Source organism: Macrotis lagotis, chromosome 8 (genome assembly GCF_037893015.1).
Source record: "Macrotis lagotis isolate mMagLag1 chromosome 8, bilby.v1.9.chrom.fasta, whole genome shotgun sequence".
NCBI lineage: Eukaryota > Metazoa > Chordata > Mammalia > Peramelemorphia > Peramelidae > Macrotis > Macrotis lagotis.
In genome coordinates, this window is record NC_133665.1 from 26,975,132 (window position 1) to 26,993,493 (window position 18,362).

An 18,362-nucleotide genomic window follows, 5' to 3' on the forward strand; every position below is an offset into this window, starting at 1 on the left:
AAAAAAAAGGTATATCCTAATTTTCACTAACTCTATCTGAAACTTATATGAGTCAAGATAGTGGTAGAATAAGAGAAATAGCAAGGAAAGTAAACTGAAAGTCAAGAGACCTGGATTTTAGTCTCAACTGTGCTACTAATACTTGTGTAGGATTGAGGATGAGCCACTACATCTCTTAGACTTTCTTTTCCTTTCTTTTCCATTCAAACTTAATAGTTTTTTCTCTGGATATGAATAGCATTTTCTATAACTGGATTGTCCTTGATTACTGAACTACTGAGAGAAACTTCATCCATCATAGTTGATATCTCACAATGTTGTTAATGTGAACAATGTTGTGTTGTTCTGCTCATTTCAATGTCAGTTCCTGCAAGTGTTTCCATGCTTCTCTAAAGTTGGGTTGCTCGTGATTTCTTATAGAACAATAATAGCATTCCATCACATACATGTACCACAGTTTGTTTAGCTATTCCCCAATTGATGGGCATACCCTCAATTTCCAAAATCTTGTCACCATGGAAAAGACATATGGTTCCTTTCCCCTTTTTTTATGATCTCTTTGGGATATAAACCTAGTAATGGCATTGCTAGATTAGAGGGTATGCACAGTTTTCTTGCTCTTTGGGCATAGTTCCAAATTGCTCTCGAATGGTTGGATCATGGGCAGCTAGGTGGTGCAGTGAATAGAGCACTGACCCTGGAGTCAGGAGGACTCAAATCCAGTCTCAGACATTTAATAATTACATAGCTGTGTAACCTTGGGAAAGTCGCTTAACCCCATTGCCTTGCAAAAAACCTAAAATAAAACCAAAATTAGAATGGTTGGATCAGTTCACAACTCCACTACCAGTGCATTAGAGTACCAATTTTCTCACATCCTTTCCAATACTGATTATTTTCCCTTTTTTGTCATGTTAGCCTATCTGATAGGTGAGTTGTTTTTAATTTGTATTTCTCTAATCAATAATGAAGTTTTTCATATGACTAATAAATAGCTTTATTTTCATCATCTGAAAACTTCTTGTTCATATACTTTGACCATTTATCAATTGAAGAATGACTTGTAATCTCATGAATTTGATTCAGTTCTCTCTAAATTTTATAAATGAGTCCCTTATCAGAAACACTGTGGGGACAGCTAGGTGGTGCAGAGGATAGAGCACCAGCCCTGGAGTCAGGAGTATCTGAGTTCAAATCTGGCCTCAGACACTTGCAAAAATCCTAAAGAAAAAAAAAACTGTGAAAATTGTTTCCCAGCTTTCTGAATTTTCTTCTAATCTTGGTTGTATTGGTTTTATTCACAAAAACTTTAAAATTTAATATAGTTGAAATCATCCATTTTGCAATTTATAATGTTTTCTATCTCATTTGGACATAAACTTTTTCCCTCTCCATAAAACCAACAGAGTATTTTTTTGTTCTCTATTATATTTTGATTATCTTAAAAGAAGAATGGAAAGACAGGGGAACAGAAATACCTAAGGTCTCCTTTGTGAAAATAGAAATCTAGACAAATAAGGAATTGGTCAAAGGAGTGGAAAATACATTAAAAGTTGGCATAGAATTTGGTTCTATGGTATCTACATTTCACTTAATAGAAATGGAAGATAAAAGGGTGAAGGGAAGAGAATAAGGGAAAGTTTATTAAGGAAAGGACTAGTTCTAAGCAAAAGAACTCTAGCTAAAGATGTTCAAAAATATTCATAGCAGTTCCTTTTTCAGTGGCAATGATATGGAAATTGAGAAACTGTCCACCAACTGGAGAATGACTTAATAAGTTATGGTATATAAATCTGATGGAACACTATTGTGCTATAAGCAATGATGAAGGAGTTGGTTTCAGAGAAACCTGAGAAGATTTATATGAACTGAGTGAAGTGAGCAAAACTTGGAGATTAATTTACACAGAAACAACAATATCGTATAAACTTTGTCAGACTTAGGAACTCTGATTAAAGCAATGACCAATCATGGTTACAGAGAATTTATGATGAACCATGCTACTCATGTGATATATTTAATAGATATATATACCCATATCTACTTTTCATAAAGAAATGATAGTGTGTGGACTGAGACAATTTTTTGGACATAGCTAGTTTGGGAATTTATTTTGTTTGACTATATAAGATTATAAAATGGGTTATGCTTTTCTTATTCTCCTCCCCAAAAAAATTAGAGCCCAAAGAAATGAAGTGATTTGCTCAAGATCACATGAGAAATAATTCCCAAATACAAAATATAGATGCATTATAGAGCCAGGGAACAAAATTATATGTGAATTCCAGAGAGGACTAAGGAAGGTTTCTTAGAGTAGGTGACATTCGAGTTATGTGAAACAGAGATTATGCTTATGTTTAGCTTCAGAGTAAATAATGAAGAGCAAAGAGGTGAATTTAGGTTTGATATGGAAATTTTCCTAAGAATTTTGACAATGGAATGAATTGTCTTGGGAGACAATGTGTTCCAGAGAGAGAGAGCGAGAGAGAGATTGAGATCTTCAAGCAAATGTGTTGGGATCATTATGAAGAATTAGGCTGGACTGAATGTTCTCTGGGAGTCTGTAATTTTATATAATATGGGGATCGAACAGGAAGAAGACAGGGCATAGCAATGTCCTGCAAAAGTCAGAGATGGTTCTCTGGTTTAGCACTTGAGAGGAGTAGGAGAATGGTGGTGTTACTGACAAAATTAAGGGGGAAATAGCCAGTCTGGGGGGAATATGATGAGGTTATTTGTGGCCCTAATGAACGATTTGCCATTGCGACATTTAGGTGGAGATAACTGATAGACAATAGGAAATACTATCTGGATCTTTAGGGAGATATTGCAGTTGAAAATGCAGTTTTTGGAGTCATACAGTCAAAAGATTAGTTTTCTGCATATTTTTTCAATAACTGCAAGATGGAGATTGTCTATTTTTGTCTCAATGCATTACAGTGTTTTAATCTTTGAAGGTAAAGGAAAGTGGAGACCTGAGATAATAACTGAGTAATTCAGACCCAGACCAGCTTTTGAGAGAAAACTGCTGTAGTTTGGTGGAAACCAGGAATTGTAGAATGTCTATATTCCTGTTGGGTTCCCTGGGTATGTCTGTCTCCGTCTTCATTCCAGTGTCAGGAGGAATGATTCCCGGCTTTGCGGCAGGACAGCTGCAGTGATCATGTCCAAGGAGGGGGTATATGAATGTGTGTTTGTCTGTGTGTGTGTCCCAGTGCTTACCTGTTGTACGAATGTGTTTGTGTTGGTGTGTGTTGTAGTGTCTGAATCTGTACTGTGAGTGTGTTTGTTTGAGTAAAGCATAGGGAAATGTAAAATATGCAGATAGCTATTTTACACAATGGTACCCGAACATTATGTCACACACACAGTGTCACATACCATTATAATTGTATTCTCAATGGGAACATAGTGCCATTCCCACAATGTTACCTATATCTATAGAGTCTCCTCTCAAAGAGAGAGTGTCTCAGTACCCCCCACACACACATACCCCACCTCAAGACACCCCATCAACACCATATATACATCTCTCAGAGACTCTGCAGAGCGAATGGCCGCCCTAGGGACCTGGTGCTTGCGGACACTTGTTGCCAGAAAAGAGAGGAGGAGAAGCTAGGGCAGGAAGGAGGACAGATATCGAGAGAGAGAGAGAGAGAGAGAGAGAGAGAGAGAGAGAGAGAGAGAGAATCTGCTCCGCCCCACGCCCCAGGGGAGTCCAGGACGCCTGGGTCCCGGGACAGCGCCATCCGCCCGCCCCTCCCTGCCGCTGTCCTACCTCCGACCCGGCACCCGTGGCCAGAGAGGACACAGAGAAAGGAGGAGAAGGGATACGGGGTAAAGACAGAAAGACGGAGGGAGGAAGCTGGACAGAGGGACAAGAGCAGGAGGCAACCGGAGTGTGGAGGGGGGGTGCAGAACTCCGAGCCTGCAGCCAGGAGCCGCCAACCAGGAGCGAGAGCAGCGGGAGCCGGAGTGGGGCGCGGGGCGGCGAAAGCATGGTGGAGAACCTCGGGACGGCCGCCCGCAGCGCGCTGGTGAGTCCGGGAGGCTCCCGCATCGGGAGCGCTAGACCGAGGAGGTGCTCAAAGTCTGGGATGAGGGCAAGAGGAGCGGGTGAGGAAACCAGTCCCAAGTGTGCAGCGTGACCAGTGTCAAAGGTGCTGGCCGCTGGGGAGAAGATCAGTGTCCAAAGTGACTAGAGTTTGGGATGCTTGCGGTGTCCAGTTTCCTGGATGACCAGTTACTTAACAACGTCCAGGGAATTCCCATCTTCATCACCTCTCAGCTTCCTCCAAAGCCTCCTGTCCTCTGCCCCCTTTCACTTTCTCATTATGACTATATTTTTCCAGTGGTCTCTGCTACTATTCTTTCTCTTGACTGTCTCCTCTCCCTCAGACCTCTGTCTCTGTCCGGGTCTCTGTCCCTATCCCAGTTTTTAAATCTGTCGTTCTATTCCTCCTGCCTCTGTCCTTTCCTCAGTTGCATAGCTTCTTTCTGCCTCTTTCAAGTCTTTTCCTCTCTAAACATTTCTCTCTTTATTTCTGTCTTCGTCTTCTTTTATCTTTTTTATTCTTCTTCCCTTCCCTGTTGTCCCCTCAGGACCTTGATAACTGGGGTACCAGGGGAAGGGAAACAAACCACAGTAAGGGGTTGGGGTGTGTGCATGTGTACATCAAGTTTAATTTGAAAGTGATTCTCTTGATGGCTCTATGGAAGAGGATCTGGGGTTGACTGGGAGAATTCGGTGGGGGGGGGGGCTATGGTTGCTCTAGAACAGTGGAGGACAAGGAAAATTGTCAGAGAGTTGGGGAGAGGATTGAATTGGAAGGGTCTGGGGGGGAATCTGGTCTGGGATGGGAGTCTTGGGGAGGGCCTATTGATTTTCACAGTCCCACAACACTCCCTCCCCTGTGCTCCTGCAGGCTGCCCTTTCCCCGATGCCCCGCCCTATGCCTGGAGCCCCCCCTGGGGGTGGGCTTCGACTGGAAGCTGTGATGGAGTCCTTACAGAGGCAGCAGGCAGCCCGATTAGCTCAAGGTGGGGTTCCACCCCCACCTCCTCTTTCAATCCCCTCATCTCTACCTCCTCAACGTTCCCATCCAGTGGGTGTCAGGGCCCAGCAGTCTCCTGAAGAGGGGACTCTGGGGGATACTGAAGAGGGTGAAAATGAAGATGAAGAGGAAGAGGAAGAGGAAGAGGAGTCTAGACCTCAGGGGCAACCTCCCCTGCCCAACCCAGGATCAGGCCTATCTGTTTCCCCTCCCAGCCAGCCTCCTGGTCCCCAGCATCATGAGTGGACTTATGAGGAACAGTTTAAACAGGTAGGAAGTCGCTGTAGGTAGGGTATAGAGCCCAGAAATCAGGGTTCATACTTCTCCACCCCATCCCATCTCCAATCTATTCTACATTTTCTAGTACTGGGAGAGGTAGGTGGAATATGAATTAGAAAACTTGACCTTCAACTCTCATCTATCCCATCTGACCCTTTCTTAGGCCCTGTTATCCAATCCTCTCTCCCTTCTCCTGAAAACTGATGCCTCAGGAAGGAGCAGCCACTAGGGTCCCAATCCCTTCATCCCATATACCCCACCCTATGGAGCTCTGCAGAGGAAATAAAGGCATAGTTAGAGGCAGAAAGAAGAGAAGATAGAGTAAACCAGAGATTTGGAGACAAAGGTGAAATAGCTGAAAAGGTGTTCAAGGATCCTGAGAGAAATCTCTTGTGGGGATAGAGGGGAGAGTCCAGTATGCTGTGGAAGATGGCAGATAAAATGGTGGGAGGAGGGCTCTCAAGTGTCCACTCTCTATCCTTGTCTCCTTCCAGCCTAGACTCTGAACACTCTCCCCCTCCATATGTCACGTCCCATTACCCCTTCACCTGACAGTGAGGAATAGGAGTTTGGAAATTGGGGATGGGGATCTTAAAGGTGGCTCTAAGATTCCTCTGGCTCGTGGAACTAAGGAGACACAGGAGGTGTGGATAGTTTATGCTTCCATGGCTCAATTGTTACACTTTCCACTCTCCTAATCTTTTTTACTCTCCTCCCTCCCCTCAAGACCTTGATATCTTATTTTTGTGTAAGTGAAGGTTATTTTAGATATGCAATTGTATTACTCTGGGATGGGAGATGGATATCCATGGTGTGAATGAATGAATGGTTTGGGAGGGGGCTCATAAAAGTTTACTAGGAAGGACTACTTTGAGGATTATAGTTTCGTTACTATTGATATATATTCCAATTATTATTCAAGAGTTATTCTTTGAGTATGAAGTAAGGACTAAATCTTGAGTGTTACTCAGGTATTATTAATTCTGATTATCACTCCGAGGCTTTTTTTTTAATGTCACAGGGATCATTTCTAGTCCCCCTTTTAGCAGGCATGTCTTAAGTGTTGCAGAGCTATAGATCACACCCTTGATAACCTATGACCTGGCAAAAAGCTCTGAATCACCTAATCAGAGACCCACAGGGTGAGGTGGGGCCAGGAGCCAATGAAGACAATTTTAAGCCTTGTTGGTCAACTGCTATCTGAGTGGCTGGAGTTGACAAGAGGATTGACTCCTTAACCAGTCACCAAGAGGAGATAGAGATAAGAATACCAATTCTCTCCTGCCAGGGAAGTACCCTCTCCTTTAGGACATCTTCCTTCTGGTTGACCACAACTCTATCATCTCCTTCCAAGCCACCAGTGCCTGGGGGTGGGGGGGACACACCAGTGTGTGGGGAACACAAAACACCTCAGGGCAGAGCTTGGCCCCAACCTGGCTCAAATTAGGACCTCCTTGAATGTGGTAGGTTTCATCAATCCATTTCAAATGCACTTCACATTCCAGAAACCCTCAGCCCAGTTCTAAACATCATTCCTGTAGGCTGAAGTTTCTGTTGATGGGGTCTAGGGAAACTGTTCTGTTTTAGGGAAAGGGAAGGGAAGGGAGGGAAGACATTATTGGGGTCTAGAGTGGTAAATAACCTTCTTCCCCGCCCCCAGCTATATGAGCTCGACGCTGACCCCAAGAGGAAAGAATTCCTGGATGACCTGTTCAGCTTCATGCAGAAGAGGGGTGAGGGGCGGTATGGAAAAGATGTAGAGGGGGGTGGGGTCTTGGGCCCCAAAATAGTGTGGCTCAGAAACAAACCCCTACCTCCCCCGCAGGTGTCCCAGTCCCAATTCCTTATAGGCTAGTCCCCATCTACAAGAGAGTGGCTTAGAATTGGAGCAGTTGTGAGGTTCGGACCCTCTGGATACATCGGGAAGCTGGGGCGAGGGGGGGATGGGGATACCTCAATAACATCTTTAACCTCTGACCTACCACGATTAATTAGCCCCTCCCTTTCTCCCATGGGAATTAATTAGCAACGGAGATGCTGGCAGGTTAATGAGTCTTCAATCGATGACGCTCACCCTGGGGAGGGTTCATTGGGATGGGAGGGAGTTTACAGGACCACAGTCTTGACCTGGGTTCTTAGGACTCCTGGATCCTTTGCTTAGGGTTTCTTCGGATTAGATTCCCTCTCTCTTTCCCACCCCAGGGTAAACTTTAGATATGAGTTGACACTGCAGATCTTTCCTGAAGTTAGAAAACAGAAAGGACTTTCCAAGGGGTAAGGGAGGATATGATGATTAGAAAAATAAAGACTAGGAAATCCTTTCCTTGGAGATCTCAAATCTCTAGAGTAAAGAGCTAGAGTTGGCGAGGGGGCCCCAGCTTGCGAAGCACGTTGGGTGGCCTGTCCATCACTCCCCCCCCCCCTCCGCTCCCCAGATTCATGGGCCCAGAGTCTGAGTCATTATCTCTTTCTCCAAAGCTAATTAACTCCCTCCCCATCGCAGCCTGATAAGGCCACTAATTAACTTGCCTCTGCCCCCCTCCTTTTGTGCCGCTCTAGTGCTCCCAGAGAGACCTACGGGGTGCCTGCCCCGCCGAACCCTCTTCCCTGCCTCTCCCCGAAACTTCTGACCCCCAAAAGCAATCTCCTTTTTTCTCCAGCTCTCTTCCCCTCCCTAGTGCCCCCCCCCCCCCACGGTCTTGGTTCTTGAAGCTCACTTTTCCAGTTCCTCCACCCCAGACCCTCTCCCCCAGTTAGCTAGACATTGGGAGGAGGGGAGAGAATGGGACGATACTCCTGCTCATCCCCACCCCCAATCAGGAAATACTAAGGAAAATGGGGAGCTGGGAGGAGGGGAAGAGAGAGGAGGGGAAGAGTCCCAAGGGGCCGATAATTTCCCCCCATTAATCAGGCCTGCGGCTAATTGTTCGGGCACAAAGGGTCTGGCGGTGGGAATGGGATCGGTAAAAATCAGCGCAAATTAACTGGGGCCCATCGCTCAGCTTCGACAGAACCCTTTGTCACCCGCCAGGCGGGGGCGGGAGCCGGAGCGGGGGCGGCAGGACCAGATCCGAAAACCCCCAACCTCTGCAAGCTAAAGAAGAGACTCAAGAATCCTGCCTCTGGGCAGTCCCTTAGAGATCCCCAGGGAGAGAGATCCCAATATTCTCTCCTCTCTCTAAACTCTGTGCCCTCCTCCCTGCCCCTCCATTCCAGTCCGGTAGACCCTCCTATTGTCCTGCCTTCATCTGACCTCCACAGAAATCCCTGTCCCTGATGGTGACCTTTGTGAGGTCCCTGGAGTCTACCACCAATCCCTTCTCCTAACTGGCCCAACGCATGCTGCCTCCTATGTACCCCCTCCTTACCTGTGCTCCCACTGCCCTGTCGAACCCCTGTTCTCCTAGAGACCTTCGTATCCTATACTTCCCAAGGAGGCCGTGTCTTTCCTACCTCCCTAGAAATTGTGTCCTACCCGGCCCAAATGACAGCCTCCCACCCCGCCTTGCTGACCCTCTTGTTCTTTGCTCCCCACTGTCCCGGTGTTCTCCTCCTCCTCCTCCTCCCTAGGCACCCCAGTGAACCGCATTCCGATCATGGCAAAGCAGGTGCTGGACCTCTATGTGCTGTTCCGGCTGGTGACGGAGAAGGGGGGGCTGGTGGAGGTCATCAACCGAAAGGTCTGGCGGGAGGTCACTCGGGGCCTGAGCCTGCCCACATCTATCACCTCCGCCGCCTTCACGCTGCGCACCCAGTGAGCTAGAGGAGGGGTGGGGAGGGGGTATGCCCAGGGGGAGAGGGAATGGGGTCCGGACGTATGGAACAGGGTTTGGGGAACCTCAGGGGAGGGATCTCGGATTTGAGGGGGCCCAGGTTTGGGGGAAACTAGAAGGCGTTCAGATATGAGGCATCCTTGGGTATGCAACCCTACAGGTATATGAAGTATCTCTACCCCTACGAGTGTGAGACTCGGGCACTCAGCTCTCCTGGGGAGCTCCAGGCGGCCATCGACAGTAACAGACGAGAGGGCCGGCGCCAGACTTACGGGAGCGCCCCGCTCTTCAGCTTCCCCGCGGCAGGGCCCCCTCCTCCACGGGGGTCCTCAGCTACAACCTCAGCCGCACCAGGTCTGCCAGCCCTTGCCTGCGCCCAACTGGGTCACAGCCATGGGCCTAGCCACGCCCCCATTAAGAAAGGTGTGGGCAGAGGTGACTGGGGCTGTGTATGGGACTGGGGAGGGGAGATGAAACTGGACACATGAAGGGATGTAGAGAGAAAGTGCAAAAGCTCCAGGGTGGGGATGGGGAAGTGACTCTTGAAGTGGGTGTTTAACAGGGGTCAAGGCTCTATGGGAGCAGCCCTTTATTCAGAAGGTGCAGGATCCTGACATGTATGTGATTTGTGTCTCCTTTGCATGCTAATTTGTTAATATTAAAATAAATTTAAATTCTGTAACTCTCCACACACTGCCATTGGCCCTCCTGGGCTCCAGTTTGTTCAAGGCAGGCTTTGGCTTAGGAAAACAGAGAACTGGCCTGATAATGACAACTCCCTGGGCCCCAGTTTTCTCCCTTTTTAAAAGAGAGGGTTAGATTCCATGTATCTTCCAGATTTGGAACTGAATTCCTTTGACCTCAGACATCTAAACTGACAGCTCTACTCATTTTCCTACCTAAACTCCCTCTCTCCCCTGCCCCTATGTTTCAGATTAGACAAGCTTTAGAAGAGGTGAGTTTAGGTTTAGAGCATCAGAGATATAGGGTAGTCAAGAATCTTAGTGTCATCTAATCTACCCTTCATTTTTAAGATTTCAAATTTTTATGATTATCTTTTAATGTGCTTCCCCTTTTCTCTTCTCTATTCCCCCATTCAATGAGTTAAAATAAATGAAGAGGAAAAAGGTCACAGTATAACTAATCAACGTATTGACAGTTCGGCAGTATTTTACAGTGTTCCATATACCTATTGTCGATCTCTGCTCACTTCAAAGGAGAGAGATGTACATTGGCAAAACTTTTTCAGGACTAAGATTGAACATTATAATTTCATAGCATTCAGTTTAATTTGTTATTGTTGCTCTTTCCATTTATATCAATTGTAGTTATGTTTTTCTTTCATTCATTTACTTCAGTTTACACCAGATCATGTGTCTTTCTATACTCTTCAATCTATAGTAACAATTTTTATAAAATAGTAATATTTCAGTACACTCATGTTCAGTCATTCCCTAGTTGATGAGCATCTACATTGTTTCCAATTTTTTGTTACTTCAAAAAGTCACTATAATTTGTATATGTTTATGTCTATAGAGCATACTTCTTGTAATATATGCCTAAGCAACAGAATCAGAGTATGGCTAACCCTCTGCTATTAAAAGATTAAATTCAATTCAGTTAGCGTTTCTTAGTACTTACCAAGTCCCCTATAGGCATAGAGATATGGTATAGAGAGGTTCCTGCCAGATGGGGTACTGGGAGAAGAGAGAAGAATATTGTTTTAAAATTTAGGAATTTATATATTTTATATATATATATGTTTACATATATACATATTTAAGTTTTGATAAATTTAAACTGCACTAAGACTTTTGAAATAACATATTTTATATACACACATAATCTTATTTAAATCCTTTCAACAACCCTGGGATGTTGGTACTATAGTTTCATGATTCCTCTTTTACAAATTAGAAAAAAGACTCTGAAAGATTAAATTATTTGTTTATGGTCACACAGACAGGTAAAGTTTCTTCACTAAAGTTAAACAGGTAGCAAAATTCCCTAATTTCAGGTCTAGTTGGTGTCATTACCATGACATTACTTTTCCCAGATGGGACATTGGGGCTAATTTAAGAGATTTGAGTCTTGATATAAATGCTCCTTCTTGTCTATTCAGAGGAGGGCTCAGGGCCTGCCCCACCAGTGGCTACACCACGAATTTCACTACCAATGGCCCTGGGTCCTATAAGAGAAAAGATAGGTTCAGAGGAACCCCCTGAGAAGAAGGCTGTGCTGATGGGACCTGTGGACCCTCCCCGTCCAACCTTAGCTCCTAATCTTCTTCCCAGAAGCAAGACTTCTGTCCGAGGTAAGGGAGGTTTGGGGACCATAGTGGAATCTGAGAGCTCTAATGGATATGTGCCATTGAGGACAAAGTGGGGTATTAGTCTTGATTAGGGATTTAAAGGGCAAATTAAGGGGATGATAAGGTCACATTTCCTTAGTTTACAGGATATAAGAAGAGGTATTAAATGAAAGAATGGAAGAAAGAGGGACAAGACAAACTGAGAAGTTTAGGAATATTTCTTCTGTATGGAGTTTTCCTATGACTCATTTCTGTCTTCAGCATCCTATACCTTCCCACCCCCAACTAATGGACTTTCCTTCCCTTCTTCTCTGGATAGAAGAGCCACAGGAGGTACCCCTTAATATGGCAGGCAATGGCATCAGCAGTATCAACATGGCCCTGGAGATCAATGGAATTGTCTACACGGGTATGGAAGCCAGAATATAGCTATATTGGCATGGGGGCTCAGGAATATCTAGTGCTCAGGAATATCAGAAGTCAGGAAGTCTCACTTTTATGGTAATTGTAATGTCTACAAATGAAATGGAATTCAGAAAGCATTTACACTGGTAAAAAGGGTCATGGATCTATAGTGTTATAAGGCATCAACACTGGCAGACATTTGACAAAATCTCTGGCGATGTCCTTTTGGATGAGATAGGTGGATATGGACTGGGAGATAGTAGAATTAGCTAGTTTAAAGATCAGATCCAAAGAGTATTGATTAATAGATCCATGTGAACCTAGAGGGAGGTCTCTATCTTTAGTCCTATTCTGTTTCACATTTTTACCCATAAAGTAGATAAAGAAATAGAATGACATGCTTGTGAAATCTGAACATCACATGAGGTGCATTCAGTACACTAGTCAGAATTTAGATAAAAAATAATCTGAACATGTCGGATCTAAAAAGATTACATTTAATAGGCATGCATGTAAAATCATATAATTTTTAAAAAGTCAAGTGTACAAGTACAGAATGGAATGAATTCATGACAAGTGGCTAGACAAGAGTTCCTATGAAAAAAAGACCTAGTAAAGGTTAATTGAATACAAATTTCTACTATAAATCATTAGTGTGTTGTGATTGCTATAAAAGCTAATGTAATCTTGGTCTGAGTTACTACTATACGTGGTAGCCAGAGCTCAGTGGTCAGCTCTCCTATGTCTTGGTCAAGCCACCTTTGAAGAAATGTGTTCAGAAGAACTGAACACATATTTTAATTGATGACCTGGTAGAACATCCAGAGGAAGGTGTGGTTTAGGATGGTAACCTTTGGAAACCATTGCTTATAAGTAATAGTTGAGAAAACTAAGATTCTGTGATTCCATGGTATGGCAGGTCTATCCTAGCATGAATTTTAAGGGACCTACATTTGTACAGACATCTGCACTGATATGAAGGATCATGCTCTGGTATAAGAGACATTTCCTCTTCTATGGATGACCAGAAGGCATCTACATTATTTAGAGAGATAGAGGGGGAATTTGGGTATCTATAGGGCTCAGGACATCAAGGAATTCATCTTCTGATGGAAGGAAGAGTATGTTTGTAGTAGTATTGTATGCTTGGGGAGGCATGAACCTATATTGGTTCTAGACATGGAATTATTATATTTGTATGGGCAGTCCTGGGCATCTATACTTGAATGGAAGTCAGATTGCCTAACACTGATATCAGATCATCTATGTAGTTTTTATGTTTCTTAGTCTTCTATCAAAAAATGAGGGATGAGGAATCTGTACCAGGGGGTGGAAGAGATCTACTCCTCTAGAAAAACAGGGGGTAGAGGCATTTTGAAAAAAGGCACTCTGTCTCATTTTACTTCCTTTCTTTTCTCCATGTCAATAAATGTAGGAGTCCTCTTTGCCCGGCGACCACCAACTTTGGGCTCAGCCACCAACAGCAGCAGAAATTCTCAGGGCCCAATAAGTCCTAGTTCTCATACCCCTCCAGGTGCCCTCTCAAGCACCTCACCTTGAGGAAACATCATGCTTAAGAACCTGGGCCATCCAGCTATATCTTGGTCATTGAAGGGAGGGGAAACCCCTTTCATTGTGTCTTTCATTTCCCTCCCTAAGCTGGGTACCCCACTGGCAAAGAAAAAAAAGTTCATATTTTCCCTTCCAGCTGATTTCCCTTCTCTATTCCCTATACCAAATCATATCCCATCCCTGATTATGAACTTGGAAGCCCAACATTTTGCTGTGAAATGTCTACCTCATTGTAATGGGGGTAATGTTCCTAACCCCTGTTCTACCATTTATCTAGCCAAAGAACCCCCGCCCCCATCATATATACCAAAGAGTCCAGCTGCCCTCTTTGAGCTTGGTCTCAGACCCTGTCTCAATTTCAATTTTCCCTTTGTCACCCTCCTCCCATCCTTAGTCTGCCCTCCCCCCTCCCACTCATTTAGACCATCCTATCCCATCTGAGCTCCTTGACTGGCCCTGAACAGCTTTTTTTTACAGGGTGAAAACCGAAGGGGACTTAGAGGGGGAATCCATTTTGGGGTCAGCCTGACCAGACAATAAACTTGCTGCCCTTGCTGCTCTGAACTCCTCATTTCTGATTCTTGGAATGAGTTTTTCATCAAAAATCCAACTGATATCCAGAGACAGATAAAGGGATATGTAGACATGCATAGAAGCTGATTCAGAGGCTTAGACTGCATCTAAGAAGCTATTTAGTTTGAATGATACTGATGTGGTGGGAGGTGGGTGGGAGGGACAAAGGTTCAAAGGGGACAAAAGAAGAGTTCAGGTTAGTACCAAATTTGGAGTTAGAGGGAAACAGTTTGGGTGGGAGTGTGTTCAGAGAACAGTGGAAAAGGGCAAAGGCATAAGGATTAGGGGCCAGGGGAAAGAGGGAAGAAGAACAGAAATCTGAAAGATCTGGATCAAGGCCAGACAGAGTCCAGAGCTGATACATGGATGCCTCAATGATAGAGAGATCGATGAATCTGTGGATCAATGGATCTATGGATTACCAATAGAGAAAGGCCCAACCGAATGGACCTAGAGACCTAGCACCTGTGACTTGGGCACTTTCACATCTGAGGTTTCCTCTATAGTACAATCTCTAGTCTTAAACTCTTCCTTTTCCTAGGGTTCTGGAGTTGTGGGAAATTGAGGAATTAGTGTTTTCCCAGAGCTTCTGGCCTCAGAGTTCACCACCTTAGCCCCCTAGGGCCCCTTCTATGTGATTCTTAGGGGACCTCAAGAATATGCATCCCTCTCACCCTCCAGGCTTCTGTATGTCCCTCCCTCCCCCTAGTTCTGTAGATTTCCCTCTTGTTACTCTTACATGTATTCTGGTAGCTCCCTTCCTTCTCCCTCTAACCTTCTTAGACCCATTGTTTATAGTGGAAGTTAGGGCAAAATTTGGGTTGGAATTGTGCTTTTCCCCAAGAGATGCTGGGCTACCTGGACAAGTTTTACCTCTCCCCCCCCCCCCGCCCCCCAGAAAAACTCAGATAATGTTCACTTCATTGGGGCAGAAATTAAGTTATCTTACTCCCTTTGGGAGACCAGTTTCCCTAACCCTCCATACCTTCAAAAGTTCTTCCTTTAGTCTTATCACCAATGGATTTCTAATGTTCTCAGAGCTGAATCCTCTCTTGACTTTAGGTGCATGCCACATCTCAGATTGGCTGCTCCACCCAGGTTGAATCCCCTAAATTGCCCTCCATCCCGGCCTCAGCAGCCTCAGCTTTGAATTGCCCTGAATTCCCACACTGAAATTTCTGCTAGCTATTGACTTTGCTTGCAAAAACTCTCCTCCACACACCTCAGGGCCACCAGTCTGTTCAGCCAGACCCTACATTTTCTCCAAACCATAAGATACCCCTAACAAACAGCTTTTGGAACTGATAATTTGGGTGGAAGGAGCCGGCAGGAAGGACTTTCATCTCTATTGAGGAACTGAGGCACTGAGGCTTTGGTTTTATTTTTTTCTAGATCTTTGATTTCAAAGCTACCTGGAATTCCAGGTAGAAAACTCTCACCTCTGCAAACCGACAGTTACTCTGTTAACTTAGTTTCCTGAGTTCAAGGAAAGCTGAAATGACTTGTTCAAGGTCCAGTATATATTAGAAGTCAAACTCGAATCCAGGACCTCCTGACTGCCAGCCCGGTTATCCTCTGGTCTGTACCCTGCTGCATCTTAGGCATTTTAGACCCACACATTATACAAATTAGGAAATGGAGGTAGCTAAGGAAAGTGACCACCCACATCACGTATTTAGCAGATGGAACCTCCAGGACAAGTGTCCCCTCCACTCAGTCTTCCCTCCTTCTAGTCAGGGACCCTCGGTCCGGTGTGCCTGCTTGCAGCAGGGGGTTCTCTATCCCCCGCCCTTCGTGAGAATGGGCCTCCGGGACTTCCCACAGCAGCGGTATCTACAGAGCAAAATAGCATCGATCCCTTTAACCTCCCTCCCGCCGTCCCCCGAGCTGCGCCAGCCGCAAAACCGCAGCTCTGGCCACAAGCCAGTTCTCATTAAGTCCAGGCGGCTGGCGAGAGGGCGGCGACCGATCTCAGTCCCGGCCCGCTAATCCTGGCTCAATTCTCTCCATCACCTCTTCTCCGCTGTTCTTCCTCCCCCTATCCTTCCTCTCATCCTTCCCCTCATGCTGCTGTCTCACCTAGATGCAAGCTCAGCTCCCAGAACAAATTCCCACTCTCCACACACACCTCCACTTCCCCATCAGCACCTCTACCTTTCCCAAAACTCAATTCTGTAATTTTGTCCATTTCTTCTTGTGGCTGATTTTTCCATCAGAAGAAGGCTATCTGAGGGTAGTGACTCAACCTTCCTCATCAAATTTTTTTTTTTGGTTTTTGCTAGGCACTGGGGTTAAGTGACTTGTCCAAGGTTACACAGGTAGGTAATTATTAAATGTCTGAGGTTGGATTTGGGCTCAGGTACCCCTGACTCCAGGGCCAGTATTCTATCCACTGCACCACCTAGCTTCCCCTTTCCTCGTCAAATTTGCAGTTTCTCTAGGTTGGGAGGTGTTCCCCATCTTATTTTTCCATTATATGAGGGAGGGTGAGAGGAGTTCAAAGTGAGGGAAATAATTACTTTAGCTTCCTTTGAATGCCTCACTTCGTGAAGCCTTCTCTCCATCACTGTGAGGCAAACAGATGAGCTCTGTCTGCCATTTCACATTGATGTTTTCTTTCCTTAAAGCTTAGCAGCCCTCAACCTTTTATTTTTAAGTTTCTCACAAAGGAGTTTTGTTTTTAAAAAGGAAGTTTTTTTGGTTCTTTTGCAAGGCAATGGGGTTAAGTGACTTGCTCAAGGTCACACAGCTAGGTAATTATTAAGTGTCTGAGGCAACAGGTGCTCTGTCTACTGCACCACCCAGCTGTCCCTAAAAAGGGAGTTTTGAAGTGACTCTTAGAAGGATATGAAGAAAGGATTGTCTGGGGGATGCATAAAGGGAAAGGTAGGTTTTAGGGACTTAGTAATGATAAGAGACCATTTGATGCCATCAAAGAGCTGACAGGAAGACTGATCTTTGTGAGTTTCTGAGAATTTCCACAAGATCTACACCTTCCTGGGCTGCAATCTCTATCTGTAGGCTGCCTTTCATACATATTGGAAGTCCCCAGGAGAAGAAAAGAGATACACTATAAAGAAAACTAGCTTGTGAAAGCAAGGAAATCAAGGTAGTGTATATTTAGATAAAGGACAGCTGTACCCTACCCTCCCATTTTCCTGTAGATACAAGCTGAGGGTTAAGAGAGAAAAATAAGTAATATAAGCAAGCTAGGTCATTGCTCTCAAGGAGTAATGACACCAGTAATAGTAGGATAGATCAGACTAGGATATCTAAAAGCTCTTCACTACATCTTTTCCCTAAGATTCCCTCTGCAATGTTCCTGAGAACCCTCTCCTTAAACATCTTTAATGTTAAGTTGAGTTCATGGCTTTTTTTAGAAAAGTAGATTTAGATTAAAAATATTTCAGACCATATTTCAGATACTACATCAGAGAAAGATCTATCCAGCCATATTAACCTTTACACAGTTAGGCCAAATATCACTATCACAAACCTGAAAAGTACAAAAATTAGGAACCTACTTAGGTTGGCAAAAATGGACTTAAAGGTGATCCATCTTTCATGACTTTCCCTGTGTAGATTAACAACATGATGTTTGTGTATTAATAAGTTTTAGAGAGAGACAGGTTAGGTACTGGGACTGAGAATATTTATTTTTCCCAACAACAAGTCTGTTGCTTTCTTTCTAATGCCTCCAATTTTATATTACAATTCCTTTTCTTATTCCTACTAAGCCTTCCACACCTCACCTGTCAGCCCCTACTACCCAACCAGGTACTATATTATGAACAAAGATTCTTTCATCATTATGTTACTTTAGCCAGAATAAAAAACATGCCTCTTCTTACAGTCCCCTCCCACTCTATAGACAAACTGTAGTTTCATGGAAATTAATTCTCTAAATAACAAGTATAACATTCCTCCCCTGCTCATTGGTTGGGGCACTGATGCTTCAATACAACTGAAGTATTGGAGGTTTGCTTATAACAAGAGTACAGATAAAAAGTAGGCTTATTTTCCATGACAGTAACCTTGATGCCATAATTTTTCAAATGAGCAATTAATTCTGCTAGCTGACTGTAGGTTTCTGAACAATAGGTACAATGGAGAGGGCCCTTTAAGCCATCGGATTTGTATGCTAAAGCAAACCATTCCATTATTGGAAAAGTTCTAATTGTTAGAAATTTCATTATATTGACTCCCAATCTTTCTAACTTCCACATATTATTTCACTATTTCATTAACCTAATTTTGTTATTACTACTGTATTACTTCATTATTCTACTCTCTGGGTACAAGCAGAATAAAGATTAATATCACTTGCCTATGGGGCAGCTAGGTGGTGCACCGGATAGAGCATTGGTCCTGGAGACAGGAGGACCTTATACACTT

General features: G+C 44.3%; 1 protein-coding gene across 1 annotated transcript; it reads left to right on the top strand.

Moving 5' to 3' along the window:
* Window positions 1-3,163: 3,163 nt before the first annotated feature.
* ARID3C (AT-rich interaction domain 3C) lies at window positions 3,164-13,847 on the top strand. Its single transcript, XM_074198966.1, has 9 exons — window positions 3,164-3,178; window positions 3,744-4,037; window positions 4,926-5,324; window positions 6,994-7,066; window positions 8,904-9,087; window positions 9,267-9,529; window positions 11,229-11,420; window positions 11,737-11,826; window positions 13,258-13,847. The coding sequence occupies exons 1-9, from the start codon at window positions 3,164-3,166 to the stop codon at window positions 13,380-13,382; spliced, it is 1,635 nt and encodes a 544-aa protein (XP_074055067.1). The 3' UTR covers window positions 13,383-13,847.
* The last annotated feature ends 4,515 nt before the right edge of the window (window positions 13,848-18,362 follow it).

What these genes read in the sequence shown, in the direction of transcription:
- ARID3C (XM_074198966.1), top strand. An exon ending in ATGAGGAACAGTTTAAACAG is followed by an intron (nt 5,325 to 6,993) that starts GTAGGAAGTCGC and finishes CCCCGCCCCCAG; the next exon opens with CTATATGAGCTCGACGCTGA. An exon ending in CAGCTTCATGCAGAAGAGGG is followed by an intron (nt 7,067 to 8,903) that starts GTGAGGGGCGGT and finishes CCTCCTCCCTAG; the next exon opens with GCACCCCAGTGAACCGCATT.